At 40.7% G+C, this 20602-nt stretch overlaps 2 protein-coding genes across 2 annotated transcripts in view; one reads left to right on the top strand and one right to left on the bottom strand.

The window, feature by feature from the left end:
* The window catches only part of naa15a (N-alpha-acetyltransferase 15, NatA auxiliary subunit a), a 63889-nt gene extending 59358 nt beyond the window's left edge, over positions 1–4531 (bottom strand). The window contains exon 1 of the mRNA XM_078404721.1: positions 4091–4531. Coding sequence (XP_078260847.1) covers positions 4091–4144 — 54 coding nt within the window. The 5' untranslated portion in view covers positions 4145–4531. The remainder of the gene's footprint in view (positions 1–4090) is intronic.
* ndufc1 (NADH:ubiquinone oxidoreductase subunit C1) overlaps positions 1–20602 on the top strand; it is a 442230-nt gene that overhangs the window by 404030 nt on the left and 17598 nt on the right. The gene's annotated exons all lie outside the window — the stretch shown is intronic.

Here is a 20602-nt window from a genome sequence, read left to right as displayed (position 1 = left end):
GGGCTGTAATGCAAAGCTGAGGATGTAATTCTTCAGTTGTATGATACCCAAGCCTGAAATACTAGTTAGTTTTGGAGATTTAATGTTATGGAAAGATTATTAGCCTGGGAAGGGTATAGTATGATTTACATAAATTGTACTAGAGATTAAAAGATTAAATGGCAAGGACAGACTGTCTTGTATTCTGGAGTTATATCATTCAGATTTATAAACAAGTTGCTTAAAGAGCCAATGTGACTTTAACCATCACAGTTCAGCAAACTCTGGAGAGCAATGGAAAATCTAGAATAACGGTGCAATCTTTAAATTAGATTCACGGTATTTAAGACTGAAATAAGGAACAATTAATTTCCCCTTAAGGATAGTGGAAAACTGGGGTGTATTCAAAGCTTTATGCGCGCTTGGCAAATTAAATGATCTTGTTGAAAGTAGATTTTCATTAGTTAAAATATGATGGGATGGTAAAGGAGTAGAAGTTGGAACAGAGGCGCAGCCGGTAGAACTGTTGCCTCACAGCACCAGAGACCCGAGTTTGATCCTGTCCTCAGGTGCTGTTGTGTGGAGTTTGCATGTTCTCCTTGTAACTGCGTGGGTTTTCTCCGAGTACTGGTTTCTTCCCACAACCCAAAAACATGTGGGTTTCTAGGTTAATTGGCCTCACCTCTGTAAATGGCCCCGAGTGTGTGGGGAGTGGATGTGAAAATGGAATAACCTAGAACTTGTGTGAACAAATGGTCTTGGTGGACAAAAAGACCCATTTCCATGTTGCATCTTTCAATCAATTCAATGAATCAAATAATGGCCGCAACAGGTTTGCAAGGAACAGCCTTTCCCTCATCCTACTCCCATACAAACTAAATTTAACAATATTTTCACAAGCAGGCCAACCAATTAATTCAAGAATACATTTTCATTATTTCTAATTTATTACGTTATATCTGATCAAATAGAATAATACTTCAGAGTACCTCAGCATCTCCTGCCACATACATTTAACACAAGAAATGGGAGACAATCCAGACCTTCTCGTCTTCTGAACCATGCATTGTTTACAGTCAATCTCAACTCCAATTTTGAGCATTACCCCCCATATCCCTTCACCACCCTCCGAGCGAAGAAACTATCCTCATCTCACTCCAAAACAATCTGATCCTTATTTTGAAACTGTTCTCCCTTGTTTCTAGACAAGTAAATCAGGGGGAAAATTATGGTAGCAGGTTAATGAGTCTTTAATAATTGTGTAAGAAAATAACTGCAGATGCTGGTACAAATCGATTTATTCACAAAATGCTGGAGTAACTCAGCAGGTCAGGCAGCATCTCGGGAGAGAAGGAATGGGTGACGTTTCGGGTCTGAAGAAGGGTCTCGACCCAAAACGTCACCCATATCTTTAATAATTGTGTATGTTAAGACGTGGTGTCCTCTCATTCATCAAATTCCAGAGAATAGAAACTACCCAATATGTTCTCACATGGAAAAAACCACTATCGCTGGAACCAGTGCAATGAATCTTTGCTGCAATCCCTCTACAACAAACACACCCATTCTTAACTAGAGACCACAACTATACACAAGATTCAAAATGGTGATTAACCAAGGCCTGACATGATTGTAATAAGATTTCCTAACTCCAACATTCAACCCTTTTCTAAGGAAATCTACCACACCATTTGCCCCTGTATTGCTTGCTGCACTTGCACAATGCAAGTTAGTGACGAATGGGCAAGCACTCCATAGTCATTGAACAGCAACACTGTCCTATATCATCATGCAATAAATGGTCTACTTTTTAGCTATGTGCACTGGTGTATTTTTCTACATTACATCTGCCATGTTCTTGTCCATATCTCGGTAAAGGCCATTTACATCTCCATACTCCAAATCCCACTTTCAGCAAATGGAGAAATATGACATTTATTCCCTTCAGCCAAATTATCTGTATGGGAATTTATCAAATGCCTTCCAAAATATAAATGCACCATATCCAGTAGTTCCTTCTTATCTAGTCTCATAGTGATGACCTCAACTCTGGAATAGTCAAACATTATTTTCTTATCATAAACCCATGATGGCTCCACTTAATTCTATTTTTTCCTTTGGTGTTCTATATTATATTGAATATTATTCATACCATTATTTTTTCCATCAAATTTTACTTTGAAACAAAAAAGATTAAATCTTCTAACATAGTTATTTTAACATAAACATTTCAAAAATTCTAATGTAAGGCCCATTTCAGAAAGATGATGAGTATTAACTAATGATCACTATAAAGCTTTATCTGCTTTACCATTCAGAAATATGTTGTGTTTTCTGGAATTTTATTTCCCCAAATCAGAGTTAAACTTTATCAGTGGTAGCACAGAGTATTCACAAGAAGTATGAATCATTTTCACATCAGAAAGTTCTACTGCAGAAATCTAAATGCAAAATACTGTCAAACTCTATTGATGGGTATAGTTCAGACAAAACATTAGCAAAATCACATCTGCTCTCAGTTGCATGCAATAGACCCCATTGTAATATCCTGAGGGGCAGGGCCATGGTCAATCTACCCCCTTTATTGAAACTGATTATCAGATTATTATCAATGCGCATTTTTGCTTCTTGCCTCTGACAATTATCTTAGTAACAGTAAATAACGTTAATGAAGTTGATATCACTTCGAATGGTTAAACAATTTCCAGTAGCAAACAACGTGATAACCTTTTTCACAGCATTTCAATACAATATACATTAGTGCTAGCTTGACTACTAACTACAAACCATAAATATGCAGGATATACATTCTAACAATTCCACACAATCTCTGATCACATCCTCATTGTCTGCAATGGAGAGGGAAACTAATTATCAGAATTCTTAGATATATTGTCATAGCAATACTGCGCAGGATTCGAGAACAAAATAATGGCTTTTTTAATATAATTTTTTTAAGAACAAAAATAACCATAAGAAAGGCATTACCTTGTGTCCATATTTATTCGATCACAACTTCTTACCCAGTTATTTTTACATTTTACATTATTTATCCCAACATTAAATATCATACAAACTACAATGAAAAGTCCAGAGCTTGTTTTATCACATATTAAGCCAGTACGTTTCATAAATTCAATATAAACTAGACCTATTTCTGGAGCATATTCAGTTGTACACTCTACTTCAGCATTAAATCTCTTACTTTCGTAGAGACAGGTGATACAGGTTTTTATTGAAAGTGGTTTATTAACGCACACACACTCGTTTTCGTCTTTGTTGTACTGGCAATACCTGGTATACGATAACCTAAACTATGGGATGATTTCATATGGAAATTATGAAACCCAATATACTCCAGATAACTGGTCCAAACCATCAGGCCAGAGGATTGTACCCAAGTTATTTTCGCGTTAAAGCAAGGAATCACCTTTGCGTAAAAGGCGCTGTTCCCGATATCAGGCAGTTAATTCAGAACTTGCTCACATAGTACGTGCAAAATTCAATTTTCAAAAATAAAATCAATGCCTTTATAACAAAAGAAGTGCTGCGAAGCCTGTGCCACGTAAAATAAAAAGCAGGGAACAATTCTAAACCTCGCTCCAGCCTCTAATCCAACGCCCAAGCACCGTTCACGTGTTTGGTTTGGCCTGGCATGGGAGAGCGAAATCTCCAGGCCCGACAGAGAACGGAAACCATGCACCCCTTTGGACGGGGCAGTAATGGATAAAACTCTTCCCGGAGAGACACCGATGACTGCAGGCCTAAACCCGGACGGTAAAAAGAGACCGCCTACCCGAAGGAGTTAAGAGAGCGGGAGTTGGGGAAGCGGAGGTGGGGTTAGTAACCATGTGAAGCGCCGGCCGAAGGCCCAGCCGGTCCCGGCGAGATGGGTGAAAGACAGAATTACAGGCCGCCGCGTTGAGACGAGGGTCGGCCGGGTACACACACACACTGAGCCGGCCAAGCAGCACGGCTTTTTGGTTTTGTTACCACTTTTTTAAAAAATGGTTGAGAAGCCTGCAGTTTTCCCTGGGGGAGCGGAGCTCGGCTCGGGGGGGTCAATGACTTGGGCCCGGCGGGGAGAGTCAGTAGATCGGACCACACTCACCAGGATCCGTTTAAAGAGCGCATTCTCCTTGGCTGGCAGCGTGACCGACGGCATGGTGGGCGCTAGTGTGAGCTAGGGGGCCGGCGGTTGGGACGGGCGGCACACGCGTTATCCGTCTCTTGCTGCTGCTTTTTCCGAGCCGAGCCTCTCTGGCTGGCGCTCACTCGCTCGCTCCCTCCTTGCTGCTGCCGCTGCTGCAGCAGCCTCGCCTGGCCTGGCTTGGCCTGCCTTCCCACCCCTTCACTTTCCTTCCCTCCCTCCCCCCACACAGCCGTCACTGAGGCCGCAATGCCTTCGCTCCGCACGCCGACTTCGAGCGAACCTCCGCCTTCACGTGCTCGCTGCTGCCGCCGCCGCCGCACGAAATTCAAGCAGGGAGGGGGTGGGGTGGCGGGCAGAGAGACAGAAACTCAACCAAAATGGCGGCCGCAGCAGCAGCAGCAGCAGCAACGCCGGCTCCGTCCGGGTCAGCCGCCACTGCGCAGGCGCCGCTGCTCTCCTGGCGAACCCCGCGCACCGTCAAGTGACCTCTCGAGACGGGAGAGCGCGGGATGATGGGCTGCCGGAGGACCACTGCCGGTCATCCCAAGCACTCGGGAGACATCTTTGGTGAAGACAGACACAAAATGCTGGAGTAACTCAGCGGGACAGGCAGCATCTCAGGGTGGAAGGAATGGGTGCCGTTTCCGTTCGGAACCCTTCTTCAGACTGAGAGTCAGGAGAGAGGGAACGGCAGATATAGATGGCGATACAGAACAAAGATACATGTATCTGGAGCGCCAGCATCCTGCTGATTCCAGCACTTTGTACATCCCGAGTCAAACGAGGGGAGGGATATCACCCCTGGGGTGCTTGGTTTCAGGATAGTTTGCGAACACTGCCGAATATAACACTAATGAGAATGTCGGAAGAGTTTTTGCACTGTTTGTGTTTGTATATATTTTTTATTCTGAATAAAGTTTATTTGGGGGGGAAGTTGAGGTGTTGCCCGACCCGCTGAGTTGGTCCAGCACTCTATATCCTTTTTTGTAAACGGCATCTGCAGTTCCTTGTTTCGACATCCTGATGACTACTTTTATTTTATCCTGAAACGTTGTTTTTTTCTTCTAATTGGTCGCCAAATATCATGCAGGCACAAAAACCGAAGTAAGCGCCTAAAACACAACAGGAAATAAACTTAAAGACATTAATTCACTCCTAAACTATAATCAGTAAACATGCCGCTGCAAGTGGTATGTTACTGAGCAAGGATCTTTCAGCAAGAATTCATTTATTCAGATTAAAATACCTAAGAATTATTCCCAAGAGAAGTGACGCCAAAGTGTTTTATTTTGGATGGGAGGTAGGAATTTAGCTTAATACTTGTTGATCAATGGGAAAACACGGCAGGCTAAGTTTATGTAAGAAGGAATTGCAGATGCTGGTTTACATTGAAGATAGACACAAAATGCTGGAGTAACTCAGCGGGACTCAGGCAGCATCTCTGGATAGAACGAATGGGTGACGTTTCGAGTTGAAACCCTTCAGACAGAGCCAGTGGAGAGGGAGACACTGAGATAAAGAAAGGCATGAAAACGAGAAATCAAAAGGGACTAGGTCATGGAAAATGTAGAATAGATCATTGATAGCTGGGGAAGGTGAAAACGAAGCAAACAATGATAAAACATTAATCAAGGGGACGGTCAGTCTGGTCGGAGAACTGAGATGGGGAGGGATGAAGAGAGGGAAAGCAAGGGTTACTTGAAGTTAGCGAAGTCGATATTCATACCGCTGGGTTGTAAGTTTCCCGCTGCTCATGTTAGTAATTGGAAAATCGCTCTGGCTCTGAAGGAAGTTGTGCTATCGACTCAAGTGTTTTTGAAACTTGTCTTGCGTATATTCTGTATTTTATTTCAAAACGAAGATTAATAAAAGTATTTTGCACCTTAAAGTATTTCTCAAAGCGTAGAAAAATACAAGTCGAGAAAGGGAGGAACGGACTTTAACTTTTACCGTAGTGTTAACGCAGTCACTCTGGAGACAAACGCGGCGGTCAAGAACAACATAAATCAGCATAACACCATTGTATTGGATGAAAAATGGGTCCATCTGTAGTTATGATTGTAAGCGAAGAGTGATAGAACAAGTGTATAGTTCACGGCTAAACACTGTAGAGTTGTGGGGAATTTTATAACATTTTACGAATGTTGCAGGAATTCTTTTAGTCTATATCCAATAGACAGACTACTTGCCACAATCCCCCGGTTTTGAAATAACGACTTTTAACTGACGTGGGGTTGTACCCCACAATCTTCCAGTCTTTACGGGGGAGCATTGCAGCTGCAGCGGGACTGAACACTCATTCAAAGGGAAGAACATGCTTGATGGAAGGGAAAGGGACAACGAGGTTTTTTTTCCTGGAAACCGGGATTGACAGATTGAGGGGACTCTTCCGATTGACTATAATTTGGGCAGAAGACCTAAGGGAAAACCTTGATAGACACAAAATGCTGGAGTAACTCAGCGGGACAGGCAGCATCTCCGGAGAGAAGGAATGAATGGATGGCGTTTCGGGTCCAGATCCTTCTTCGGACTGACAGAAAACCTTGCAAGGATAGATGACTTAGTCATTTACACCAAGTCACCTATTGATGTCCCGCCATGGTGGACGACTGAAAGAATCTCGCTAGCATGAGTATACGAAGAAATCGTAATTATTACATAAATGTCTAAGAACCAGACGAATGAGATTGAGTTAATTGGCATGATGCAACTCGCGCGGTCTCTCAAGGGTCTAGAGTTCCGACCCGACGCCGGTGTATTCTCTCCCCAGATGCTTCCTGATCCACTGAATTTCTCCAGCGTCTTGTGGTCTGCTCAACATTCCGGCATCTGCAGACTCTTGTGTCTTCACAAATTTCCATGTTAGGCAGCCACTTATGTATAATTGACTTAGATGATACAATGCAATGGTGCATATCAACATTTGACAATTACACGAAGTGGCAATGGAGATAAAGGTATTTAATTCTTCAGTGATATTTATCAGTAAAAGAACGTGGGGACTTGATTTCCGTTAACGCAAATGTATACTCAGCTACGTGGAACCCTAAAAGCATAGAGTGAATGCTGTTCCAAATGAATAAGAACTGGGTGTAGTAGAGATTTAATAAGACTTTGGTAGCTTTGTGCATTTATCATAAAAATATCCAGAAAAATGCAGAAAAATATGCGAACTAGGCTTATGCGGACTACTCAATTGTCAATAGGTGCTTTTGTTCAAAGTTTACACGATATTAAAGAGAAAAGATGGAGTATATTGCGCATTGAGAAACTAATTCCATTCATTGTCCAGAGACAGAAAACATTTTCTAATACATACAGCTGTGTAAACCTATTTTTTGAAGTTACACAGATTTACATAAGCAGCAAAACGAGAAGATGTGGTAGGAGTTTGAATTCCGGATGAATTGTTAATTTTTAATCTGATGTCCAAGATGAATAGATTTTTTGTTGATCATAAGTATGATTTATAGGACAAAATTGACGCGTGGAGTCAGGTCACCGATCAGCCATGAGTTCAATACATGAGGAAACATGCTTGGGAGGCTAAAATCTCTGCCTGTTCATGCTCCTTTGATCCTACGGCGTAAAATAATAGGGAAGCAGAGAAAGAATTAACTGAACATCACAGGAGTGAAGAACTGGTCGTTTCCTATCAAAGTGTTTGTATGTTCATGTATGTTATTTCATTGGGAAACATTGCCCATACAATGACACAGGTGAGCCATCTTCTCATTTTGCTGCTTATAACATGAAAGTATTTCTGTAAAATAACGCTTGAACTGACAAAGATATCAGAGAGATAAAGCTAAGCCAAAAGCCATCTCCACTCCTGAAATGAAGTTTGCACAGAACACCAAGTTGCCTTGCTGAACTTTGTCTTTGAATTTGGATGGTCATCCATGAGGAAGTCATCACACGTGTGGTAAGAAGAGCTGTAAATCAAACTCTCTTAGTGGAAAAATGAGTGTCATATGTATCATTTGGAAAATATATCTAGAACATTTTCTCAAAAGGAACAAAATTTGATGAAGGTGATGAGGAATGATGGAAGCAGAATAGTCTGGTAAGAGCAAGAGTGAAAAGGAAGAGTCAGCTGCAAAAATCCTGATGAACCAAGATGAAAGTTAGAGGCCTGGTGACAAGAAGAAAGGAGAAGTTTAATATGAAGAAACAATGTATCAGAACAAGCATAAAGAACTTTGGTCTTTACTTGTGTGATGCTGAACTATTTTGTATTCTGCTTTTTCTTTATTTCATCTCAAATCATGAAAGGAAGAAATAGGAATAGGTATCTTATCATCAGCTGGAGTATGACTCCATTTTTGTCTCATGAACCTCATTGTCTTTGGTTAACAACAGTCTATTTACCTTGCATTTGAAATTGACAATTGATTCAGCAACAATTAGAGTCATGGAGTCACACAACACACCAAACAGCCCTTTTGGCCAAAGTTGTCCATGCTGACCAAAATGCCCCATCTAAGCTAGCCCAATTTGCCCATATTTGGTCCATATCCCTCCAAACCTTTCCTATTCATATACCTGTCAAGTGTTGTAATATCTTTTTAAAGTTATTTTTAAATTGCAGGGTTGGAGAAGGCATTCCAAACTTCTACTTAATCTTGTAAGTAGAAGTGTTTCCTAATTTCAATCCTGGCTGTAATTTTTTGACCATGTAATCTCATCATTATCTCCACATCATTGGAACAGGTTGTTCTCTACTGGTTTCTCTCAATCACTTTTAATATTTTGTAAACTACTGGACAGATTTGAGTGGAAAGACAGTTAAAGGCTGTACAATAGGAAGACTGGTGAGCCAAATCTGGAGACGGATTGACTTTGATCTCAACTGACAAAAACGATTGGTTTAGCTAAAGAAAATATTGATTCAGGCATACTGATATTGGATAGAAAGTAATTTGGTATATAGCAACAATTTGAAATTAAATGGGATATTGTGTAGAACTAAAAATAACATAGATGCATTTATTTTACTGCAGGCTGACAGAACATTGCAAGAAAAAAAAATCTAGTTGAAACAGGATATTGAAATATGTTCTTATAAAGCACCCAATAATAATCAGTATTTGATTAAATTAAAAATGTATTAACATTTCGATTCTTCCCATTAACCTTCACAAAAGCAATCGATAAAAAATATTACCTGTCAACTCTTTTTGACAGCTCAAACTTGATGGTGTTGAGCCTGAAGTAAGTCAGTAAGAGTGCAGACTTGGAATAAACTTCACGGTGAAGTATAAAGCTGGTGTAGAGGTGAAACTACTGCAAAAAGTTCTCCACATGCTTGTATCACTGATAAATAAGGAAGGCCTAAGGATGTCAATTTTGGGTGCTGACTAGTTATCATGTGGACACAATGAAATGGAATTTGTAGGCTAATTGTTTGTCTTTCTACTGTAATAGCCTGTGCCTGGATGTATCTGGAGAATGAGAATGTAATGGCCATGGTTTAGGCCTTCTGAGTGTGGTATAGCAACATTTTTGAGGGTTTTTTTTAACAAATAAATTTGTTAATTAAAAAATAGATTTCTCATTATCAATCATCATAGAGCCCACAAAAATAGTGGTTTGGTGATTTTATCTGGACTGAAAATGATACAGATCTTGGAGAAGAAGGAATAGGTTGAATTATTCTCCATTATTGAAGAAAGTTATTAATTCAATGAGATGCAAAAAGCCTTTCACATTATACCGGTCTCCCAAAGCAGGCAATTGAGCTTCCTCATGGCAAGAGATTTTGAGAATGATTGAGAAAAATCTTCAAGGATGTTTTCAATTCCTCTCTAAAAAATTGCAATATCCATATTGACTCGTGAAATCTCTGACCCCTGACCACACAAACTGGAATAACACCTGGGAAGGAATTGAGTACCTTCTACAGTAAAGCCGAACAAAGAGTGCAATGAACCTCCCAAACAACCCATATAGACACCAGCACATCCTAAGCCCCAAGTAACAGAGCCTGCAAATTCCACAGAAGCATGATCAGCCACTTCAGATCATGATTTATGCACAAGCAGGTTAACCTCCTCTTCACGTTCTATGCTTGCTTCGAAAGGGAGAACACTGATGTGCCTTCCTGGGCCCCCAACACTTCCAAGTAATGGAAGTCTTGGTGACTGAGTAATCTCGGTAATGCCAGGGAAGCTTTCGGACTTGATGGTGTACCTGGTCATGTTTCACAACCAGCGTTGACCAACGACTGGAGTTTTTGTGGATATCTTCCCGTACTGAGATCTGAAGTTTCCACTTGTTTTCAAAGGACATCAATAATACCAGTGCCCCAAAAGAGGAAGGTGAACCGCCTCAATGATTACTGACCAGTGTATTGATGTTGGGTGTCAACTCCTACCTTTGAAAGAACCTGGCCTCATTACACTTTGCCTAATGCCACAATAGATCAACAGAGGATGCTATCTTTCTGGCTCTCCACTATGCACTGGACCACACTGACAATAAAAACACATATGTCAGGTTGGTGTTCATAGACTACATGTTAGAAAGGAAGTACAGATGCCAGTTATACACCGAAGATAAACACAAATCACTGGAGTAACTCAGCGGGATAGGCAGCACCTCTGGAGAGATGGAATGGGCGACGTTTCGGTCTCCCCCCTCCCCTCCTCCCCTCCTCCCCCCTCCCTCCCCCTCCCTCCCCCATCCCCCCATCCCTCACCCCCCTCTCCACCCACTTCCCTCCCCCTCCCCCCTCCACCCCCCTTCCCCACTCCCACCCCCACTCCATCCCCCTCAACCCTCCTTATCCTCCTACCTCCCCCCTCCCTCCCTCCCCCCTCCCTCCCTCCCCATCCCACTCCCCCCACCCCCCTCCCTCCCCCAATCCCCCTACCCCCCACCCCACCCCCCTCCCCGCCCTCCCACTCCCATCCCCCTCCACCACACCCCCACTCCCCCTCTCCACTCCCCTCCTCCACTCCCCCCCCAACCCCTAGCCCCCACCCTCACCCCCCTCCCATCCCTCAACCCGGGCATCAGTCAGACCCCCCACATCGCCCTCCGCTGCAAGAGATTAATATATATTGAAAGATATACAATTTCACATTTAATATTCTTACATTATTCTATTTTAAGTATTGTAATTGTTATATAATATTATTATTATTATTACCGTGTGTGTGTGTGTGTGTGCGCGGTGGGGTTGTAGTCCAGTGATTGTCCGGTGCGCTGGGGCGGGAGAGCTGGGACTACACCTCCCAGCTGCACGGTGGGGGTTGTAGTCCTGCGCCACGCTGCACCACGGGGAGAAGGTCAGGCGGTCCTCCCGCTGGTCCTCCAGTGGGGAGGGGGAGGGCATTTGTTAAAGTCAGTTTATTGGCCGTGACTCCCTGGCCCCCCTCCCTCATTGGCGAGCACTCGTGTGGGTCCCATTGTGATGTCACACACTGAAGATCATAATGAAATCAGTCTAAAAGGTAATTTAAAAACTTTAAAATCTCTCTAACTCTAAAAATATAACACCAATTTGAATGCAACTTGTTTTAAAGGGTCCCTAGGACAATGTTGAGTAAGGTAGGCCTAAGATTATTGTGCTATCGTGTACCGTTTTGGCTGTGTAGAGGGCATGGTACACACATAAACATATACACACAAACAAACCGAGAGTTTTAGAAATAGATAGATAGGTAGATAGATGTAGATATAGATATTGCATTCCTGTAATAAAGTAGGGTGAATATCGATCTGTGCTAAGTTTGATACCTCTGAGCCAAGGTTCCAACTTCTACCATACCCCAGAAGTGCTTTTTGTGGACAATGGAAGAGTTCTAATGATCAGTCCTACCATTCTGCTTGGCTCAGCTATGATGACGTCTACAGTCATTAAGCCTGCCACACACAACATTGAGGTCCACACATGCATATCAGCTATTTCAAGAGTGTATATTTGGCATATGCACCAGATATGTAATGGAACAATAAAAGTCTTACTTGCTGCAGCTTTACAGGCATAATCAGACACAACAACAAAAAATAAACATACTATAAATTATCAGTTATTCTAAATAAACCAGACCATAATAATGCAAAAAAACAAAATATGTGGAGCAACTACAGAGGTGCAAAGCCTGTAGTATTTTGGTACTGAGGTAAGGTTGTGGTTTTCATTGTATAGGGTGGTACAAAAACTTGACGATTGATGGGAAGAAGCTATTCATGAACCTGGAAGTAATAATTCCCAGGCTCCTGTGCCTTCTTTTTGATGATAGCAGTAAGGAAAGAGCATAACCAGGGTGGTGCAAGTCTTTGATGATATTAGTGGCTTTCTTAGAAATAAAGTACTTGTGATGGACCGGGCAAAATCCACCATTTTCTGCAGCCTCCTTCATTCCTGAGCATTTGAATTCCCAAACCAGGCTGTGATGTAAACAGTCTGTATGCTCTCTGCATAAACCTGAAGAATTTTGATGTATTCGTTGATATGCTGAATTTCCTCAAACTTCTGAGGAAGTAGAGGTGTTGATGAGCTTTCTTTGTGAATGGCATCACAATCAGAGGTCAAACAAGTACAAAAGCAAACCGACACACTTCACGGGGGAAGAAAATTGGGCTATGTGTCCCTTTAGTGTTAAATTTTCAGAAGAGAATAAAGCAGGATAATTTTGTATGTTTGCATATATATTCCATATTTTTATGAAACATTGTGTTCCTGACATAAAGGTAAACCAGAGGGTAGGAACAAATTACAAGTGGCGAAAATTGATATAGCACAGTATAGCAGCTCAATTGAAATATTGGTGGTTACTTAAAAAACGACTTAAATTCTGATTATATTGGAAGCTATGGTATCTCCCCTAAGGGATCCGGGTTGCTCATTCTATATTTGACCATGACTGAAGCTGTCATTTGTGTTTTGTTATGCTTCACTAATCAGCTCTAGCAGTCATTTACAATAATTCTCTAACATGGCTTGTTGGATGGAAACATTTCTAATAACTGGTTATTTTTATTCCCCAAAAATAATGACCTGTGGTGTATGTTATTACAGCAAGTGAATGGACCATGACCCAATTTATTTAGAGAAGAACATGGCTAAAACTGTCCACAAAATAGATGTTTATCAGAAGGTATTTTTCTTAACAAGTATTGTTCAGGCTTGATCAGTAATGCTTGTTTTCTTTGAAGCAAGAATATAAATCACAGCAAAATGATGAAATTGCATTTATGACAGAGAAAGAATATAAATGCAGAATCCATACCATCAATACAAAGTTGTTCTATTGAATGTATTTTTACTATCTACTAGTTTATAAGTTCCAGATATTTTAAACTGGATTTGTGTTTGCTCCATGTGCAAGTTTAGCTCCAGAGGACATGTAGGGTTTAGCTACTGATACACGTCCTTGCATCAAAATTAGAATACTATGCAAACACAAGCCCTTATTAATCTTGTCCTTACAACATATGACTCATGATTAGAAAATCAAGCACAGAAGCTATGCCTTAACAAGAACATTTTATCAACAAAAACCACAGAGCAATGATCACAATGCATGTAGAGTCATAAAGTTTTATAGTAGTGAAATGGACCTTCAGCCCATTGTGTCCATTCCAACATTTTTGCCCAAGTACACTAATCCTATTTTCTCATGTTAGGATTTTATCCCACAACGTCTTACCAAATGAGTCCTGATCTGAAATGTCGCCTCTCCATATCTGTATAACTGCCTCTTAAACATATAAATGTCTGTTAAAATCTAACGTGCTGTTAGCAACACATCACATAGACAAAGGAACTTGAATGGCACTTGAATTCCACATTCTTTCAATATTAGAAAAAAATATTTTGGTCTAATTTAGTTTAGTTTATTATCACGTGTACTGAGATACTTTGAAAAGCTTTTGCTTCGTGCTAACCAGTCAGCGGAAAGACAATACATGATTCATAGGGTAATTAATCTGTGAAATTCATTGCCACAGAAGGTTGTGGAGGCCAAGTCAATGGATATTTTTAAGGCAGAGATGGATAGATTCTTGATTAGTACAGGTGTCAGGGGTTATGGGGAGAAGACAGGAGAATGGGGTTAAGAGGGAAAGATAGATCATGCATGATTGAATGAAGTAGACTTGATGGGCCGAATGCCTAATTCTGCTCCAATCACTTATGAACTGATTATAATCGAGTCATTCACAGTGTACAGATAAATGATTGTTCAACAATTATACTTCCCCCAAATTCTCTCTTGCATGGACTAACAGGCCAGACTCAACAAAAGAGAGAACTGATATATACGGAAAGATAGAGTGAGTTATTAAAAATCAACTCTTCAATGGATCCTTCTGAAAAGTACATTATTTTAGGTAATTGGTGGGCACAGTCAATCTGATCAACATTGTTTGTTTCTTTTACCCGGAGGCAAATCTTCCTGAACAAAATACAGATGACAATAAAACAACAGTTCCCATTTCATTAGATCCATAGCTTGTTGAAAAAGGTTGGACACGATGAAGATGTTGAGCATCATGGAATAGTATAGTTTTATTTCACCATTGCTTTTTTCTCCATAATGTTTACATTTAATAACAAATCATTGAGTCAGAGTCATAGAGTGACATAGTGTGGAAGCAGGCCCTTCAGCCCAACTCGCCCACACTGGCTAACAATATCCCAGCTACACTAATCCCACTTGCCTGCGCTTGGTCCATATCCCTCCAAACCTGTCCTATCCAATGTACCTGTCTAATTGTGTCTTAAACAATGGGATAGTCGCAGGCTCAGCTACTTCCTCAGGCACCTTGTTCCATACACCCACCACCCTTTGTGTGAAAAAGTTCCCCCTTGGATTCCTAGTAAATCTTTTCCCCTTCACCTTGAACCTATGTCCTCTGGTCCTCGATTCCCCTACTCTGGGCAAAAGACCCTGTGCATATACCCGATCTATTTCTCTCATGATTTTGCATGCCTCAATAAGATCTCCCCTCATCCTCCCGTGCTCCATGGACTAGAGACCCAGCCTACTCAACCTCTCCCTTTAGCTCACACACTCTAGTCCTGGCAACATCCTCATAAATCGTTTCTGAACCCTTTCAAGCTTGACAATATCTTTCCTATACCATGGTGCCCAGAACAGAACACAATATTCTAAGTGCGATCTCACAAACGTCTTATATAACTGCAACATGACCTCCCAACTTCCAAACTAAATACTCTAACTGATGAAAGCCAAAGTGTCAAAAGCCTTTTTGACCACTTTATCTACCCGTGACTCGACCTTCAAGGAACCATGCACCTGTACCCCTAGATCCCTCTGCTCTACAACACTACCCAGAGGCAAATTGTTTACTATGTAGGTCCTGCCCTTTTCGACATCCCAAAATGCAACACCTCATACTTTTCTGTATTAAATTCCATCAACCATTCCTCCGCCCACCTGGCCAATCGATCCAGATCCTGCTGCAATCTTTCGCAACCATCTTCACTATCTGCAAAACCATTAACTTTTATATCATCAGTAAACTTGCTAATCTTGTCCTGTATGTTCTCATCCAAATCATTGATGTAGATGACAAACAGTAACGGGCCCAGCACTGAACCCTGAGGCACACCACTAGTCACAGGCATCCAGTCTGAGAAGCAACCTTCCAACCTCAGGATCACCCTCTGCTTCCTTCCATGGAGCCAATTTGCTATCCATTCAGCTATCTCTCCTTGGATCCCATGCAATCTAACCTTCCAGAGCAGCCTACCATGCGTAATCTTGTTGGATGGCTTACTGAAGCCCATGTACACAACATCTACAGCTCTGCCCTCATCGACCTTTTTGGTCACGTCTTCAAAAAAATCAATCACATTTGTGAGACATGACCTCCCACATACAAAACCATGCTGACTATCCCGAATCAGCCCTTGCCAATCCAAATGCCTGTATAACCTATCCCTCAGAATACTCTCCAATAACCAACTACAAATGTTCAGCTCACCAGCCTATTTCCCTGCATCCCAGCATTTTCCCTGCATCCCTTCTTGAAATGAGGCACAACATTTGCCCCCCTCCAGTCTTCCGGCACCTCTCCTGTATTTAAGGACGACTCGTAAATTTCAACCAGGGCTCCCGCAATTTCCTCTCTAGTTTCCCGCAACGTCCTCTGATTTGTCTGATCAGGCCCTGGAGATTTATCTACTTTCAAACACGACAGTACCTTCAGTACTTCTTCGATGGTAACCCTAACTGCTCTCAAGACACTTCCAGTGACTGCTTCAATTTCCTCCGTCCTACTGTCTTTCTCCTCAGTAAATACAGAGGAGAAATACTCATTTTGGACCTTGCCCATCTCCTGTGGCTCCACACAGAGGCAATCGCTTTGATTTCTGAGAGGTCCCACTCTCTCTCTGGTTACCCTTTTCCCCCTTATGTATTTATAAAATCTTTTGAGATTGTCCTCAATGCTACCCACCAGAGCTATCTCCTGGCCCCTTTTTGCCCTTCTGATTTCTTTTTGTGTGTACTTTTTAGTTCCCGAAACTCCTCCAGGGATGTACTTGATCCCGGATGCCTATACCTGTCCTAAGCATCCTTCTTGTTTTTGACTAACGTCTCAATTTCCCTCGTCAGCCAAGCTTCCTTACATTTGCCTGCTTTGCCCTTCACTCTAACAGGGATGTACACATCCTGAGCTTTCTTCAGGACACTTTTAAAAACTTGGCCAATGTTCCTTTCCCTCAATTAACCTGCTCCTGTCAACTTGAGCGAGACCTTCTCTCATACCCTCAAAGTTGGCCTTACCCCAGTTGAGCATTTTACTTTCACTTTTCACAAAATCCAGAAATCAACTCACAACAGAAAGCCACTCATGCCATAGATAGACACATAAAGCCGGAGCAACTCTGGAGAAAAGGAATAGATGACATTTTGGTCATCAGCATCTCTGGAGAAAAGGAATAGATGACATTTCGGGTCGAGTCCCTTCTTCAGACTGATGCCATATTTTCATTGCATTGTTGGGACATAGAAGTGAAACTTAGAGTTCTTCTTGGAGTCTAGGAACCAGTATTGCCCTAAATTGCACCAGCATTTCCTTTAGATATGGAACTTGCTTTTCCTTATAATTTTTCCATTGTGCATAAAATATAGCATTTTAAGCCATGGACTCAAAGTCAAGCAACCATCAATTGAAAATAATCAAAGGAGGCGAAGAAACCAATTAAATCAAGGAAATGCTAGTGCAGTTTAAGGCAATAAACCATTATATTGTCCATACAGTACTTTCATGGAACAACATTTGTGCATTCCTGGAGTAACTATTCACTACTTGGATGAGCCACTATCAATGTGCTAAAGGCTTGAACCTGTTGAATGAATGAAAAGAGGGGTTAACCTCTGGAAAGAGATGCTACCAGGGAGTTTCAAACACGTGGGTAAATTTACTGAGTTTATTGTGAATTTTGGATTCCTTTGGATATTTAATTATTTACTTTCACTTTTTACTTCATTTTTAAACATTTGACTACTGTCAAACATTTCCTTCATGACTGCACTGCAAGATTGCAACATAAATTGGTTTAAATGTTTGAAATATCATGGTCAGTATATGGCTGAATTTGTAACTTATACTGTCAAGTGGGTGCCGAAATTAGATATCCTGACTGTAGCCTGGTTTTATAACATTTTCTGCAAAGCTAAAAAAATTAAATATCTAAAGAAATCCAAAATTCACAACAAACTCATTAAATTTACCCACATGTTTGAAACTCCCGGGTAGCATTTTTTTCCAGAGGTTAACCTCTCTTTTAATTAATTCAACAGGTTCAAGCCTTTGGCACATTGATAGTGGCTCATCCAAGTAGTGAATAGTTACTCCAGGAATGCACAAATGTTGTTCCATGAAAGTACTGTGTGGACATTTAATTATTGCACACAATACTCCAGATGTTGTATAGGGCCTTGGTGAGACCACATCAGGAGTATTGTGTGGAGTTTTGGTCTCCTAATTTGGGGAAGGACATCCTTGCTATTGAGGCAGTGCAGCGTAGGTAATCCCTGGGATGGAGGGACTGTCATATGAGGATAGATTGGAAAGACTGGGCTTGTATTCACTGGAGTTTAGAAGGATGAGAGGGGATCTTTCTTATAGAGACGTATAAAATTATAAAAGGACTAGACAAACTAGATGCAGGAAAAATGTTCCCAAAGTTGGGGGAGTCCAGAACCAGGGGAACACAGTCTAAGACTGAGGTGAGAAGAAACTTTTTCACCTAGAGAGTTGTGAATTTGTGGAATTCTCTGCCACAGAAGGCAGTGGAGGCCAATTCACTGGATGAATTTAAAAGAGAGTTAGATAGAGCTCTAGGGGCTAGTGGAATCAAGGGATATGGGGAGAAGGCAGGCACAGGTTACTGATTGTGGATGATCAGCCATGATCACAATGAATGGCGGTGCTGGCTCGAGGGGCCAAATGGCCTCCTTCTGCACCTATTTTCTATGTTTCTATTACAGTTTGGAGCAGTAGATGGATGGACATGACGTAGTCTAATTTTTATTCTAGAGAAAACCAGTAACAGTATGTGATGTGACTTACTATCTTATTATAAAGAAAAACAGTTATAGTGCATGAAGTAATAAATTATTTTATTTTAGAGAAACCAGTTACATTATATGATGGGACTTACTTACTAATTGAAAGCCTTGCGCCCCGACTGAAAAGAGTTTTTGATAGTAAAAGCAAGTTAGAGCAAAGTGACCAGCAGCAATTTTTTGTTAGGATCAGGTCAATAAGTTGATATCTTGTTCACATTCACAATCAAAAATAAAGCTAGGCCGTATGTAGGCTCCAAAGTTGCACGTTTCTTGATAGAGAAGTGGGAGGGTTGCTGAGATGAAAAGATGTGTCTTTTTTTCTGACTCAGTTTTTTAACTATATTTTCATTTCTTTTCCCAACTTTGTACCATGTTTTTCTAACTTTTAGCCATGTTTCTTCTCCCTAACATTAAGAAAGGGCACAATGACTTTAAGACCTGTGGTTGTAAAGCAGCCTGATTAAAACTAGTTTTCTGAAACCAGTAGATTTAGAATGTTTAAATCTTCAATTAAAATGTCAAAACTAACCAGGGGCTGACTATCCAAAAAAAGTTTAAAAGTTCATTTCAAAATCATCAAGCACAATCAGATTTATCTCTTTTCATTCATAACATCAAGACCCCTCATTGGCCTGAACCAAAGATAATAGAGGAGCAACTTAGACTACTTGACCCTAAAAACCATGGCAGGTCATGGGTAAATTTCAGTGCCATTTTAGTAAGCAGATTCTGTGTGCTAGACTGGGCAGTGTTCACAACTTTCTGCGATTTCTTCGTATATAAAATGTTTGCAAATAATTATTTTGGTTCAACTTCTTGGATAAGTTGACAGTTGACATTTATAACTATTTCTTGAAGAGTTGTTGCTTCGTGATCTTTAAACTTTGGATGTTACTGATTGAATATTTGCACTAGAGATCCACTCTGTCTGTATCAGGCCAATTGATTATATTTAATGAACTGTTCTTTGCTTTCTCTGTTCATTTTAATTTCACCTCCACGAGCTGTATCTCTTTTCGTTTTATTTTTAAAAGTCATGGAAGCAGAGATTAGGCATTTGCATACAATAGAACTCTACTGTATCCACAATATAATTGAAAAGACATTTCACTTAATACTTAGAGCCAAGAAAATTTGAATTGGTGAATTGATTAGTTAAAAACCCTTGACAGCCACTAAAATAACCAATGCTGCCTGACATGGTACAGAAGCATGAATCCAATTCAAATAGACAGTGTTGGAGTAAATCACCGGGTCAGGCAGCATCTCGAGAAAAAGGATGGGTGATGCTTCAGGTTGGGACTCTTCAGACAAGGGGGGGAAGGTGAAGAACTGGTATAAATCAGGACCTGATCTTTTCATTGGTTAGCTGATATGCGAAACAGTGCAACCCTGTATATCTCGCACACAAAATGATATAAATCTTACCTTGAATGACAGAAATAAAAAGTGTTATCCTTGTTTATGAAGTTTATTTTTGAATGATTTAAAATTGAGGGGGGTTGGTGCAATATACTCCTAACCCACAAATGTGTCGTTATGAGATATTCACATTTGAAAAATCCATAAATCACAAAAAAAACAAGAAAGGTGCCTGTTATTTCACCAACTTATCAGTTGAATTTAAATATGAAATTTTTACAGGTTGTAGGGTAATGGGTAAGGATCGTGTTAATGCATGTAACTAATTTTTCACAAAAGTGAGGGTTAGCACTATATTGCACCGACCCCCTCAATTATATGTTAAATTCAAAACTAAACTATGGTAGCAATGTACATTATTCATGTCTAAAGCAAGCACTTCTTTATCAGTGTACATGTATGCATTACATTTTATTACACTGATATAGAATGAAAAGAATGAAAAAATATCTTGACATGTGTTCATAATTATTTAATTCACAATATTAGGATT

This window comes from Rhinoraja longicauda, chromosome 1 (assembly GCF_053455715.1).
Source record: "Rhinoraja longicauda isolate Sanriku21f chromosome 1, sRhiLon1.1, whole genome shotgun sequence".
Classification (NCBI taxonomy): domain Eukaryota; kingdom Metazoa; phylum Chordata; class Chondrichthyes; order Rajiformes; family Arhynchobatidae; genus Rhinoraja; species Rhinoraja longicauda.
This window is presented reverse-complemented; position numbering and strand designations above follow the sequence as displayed.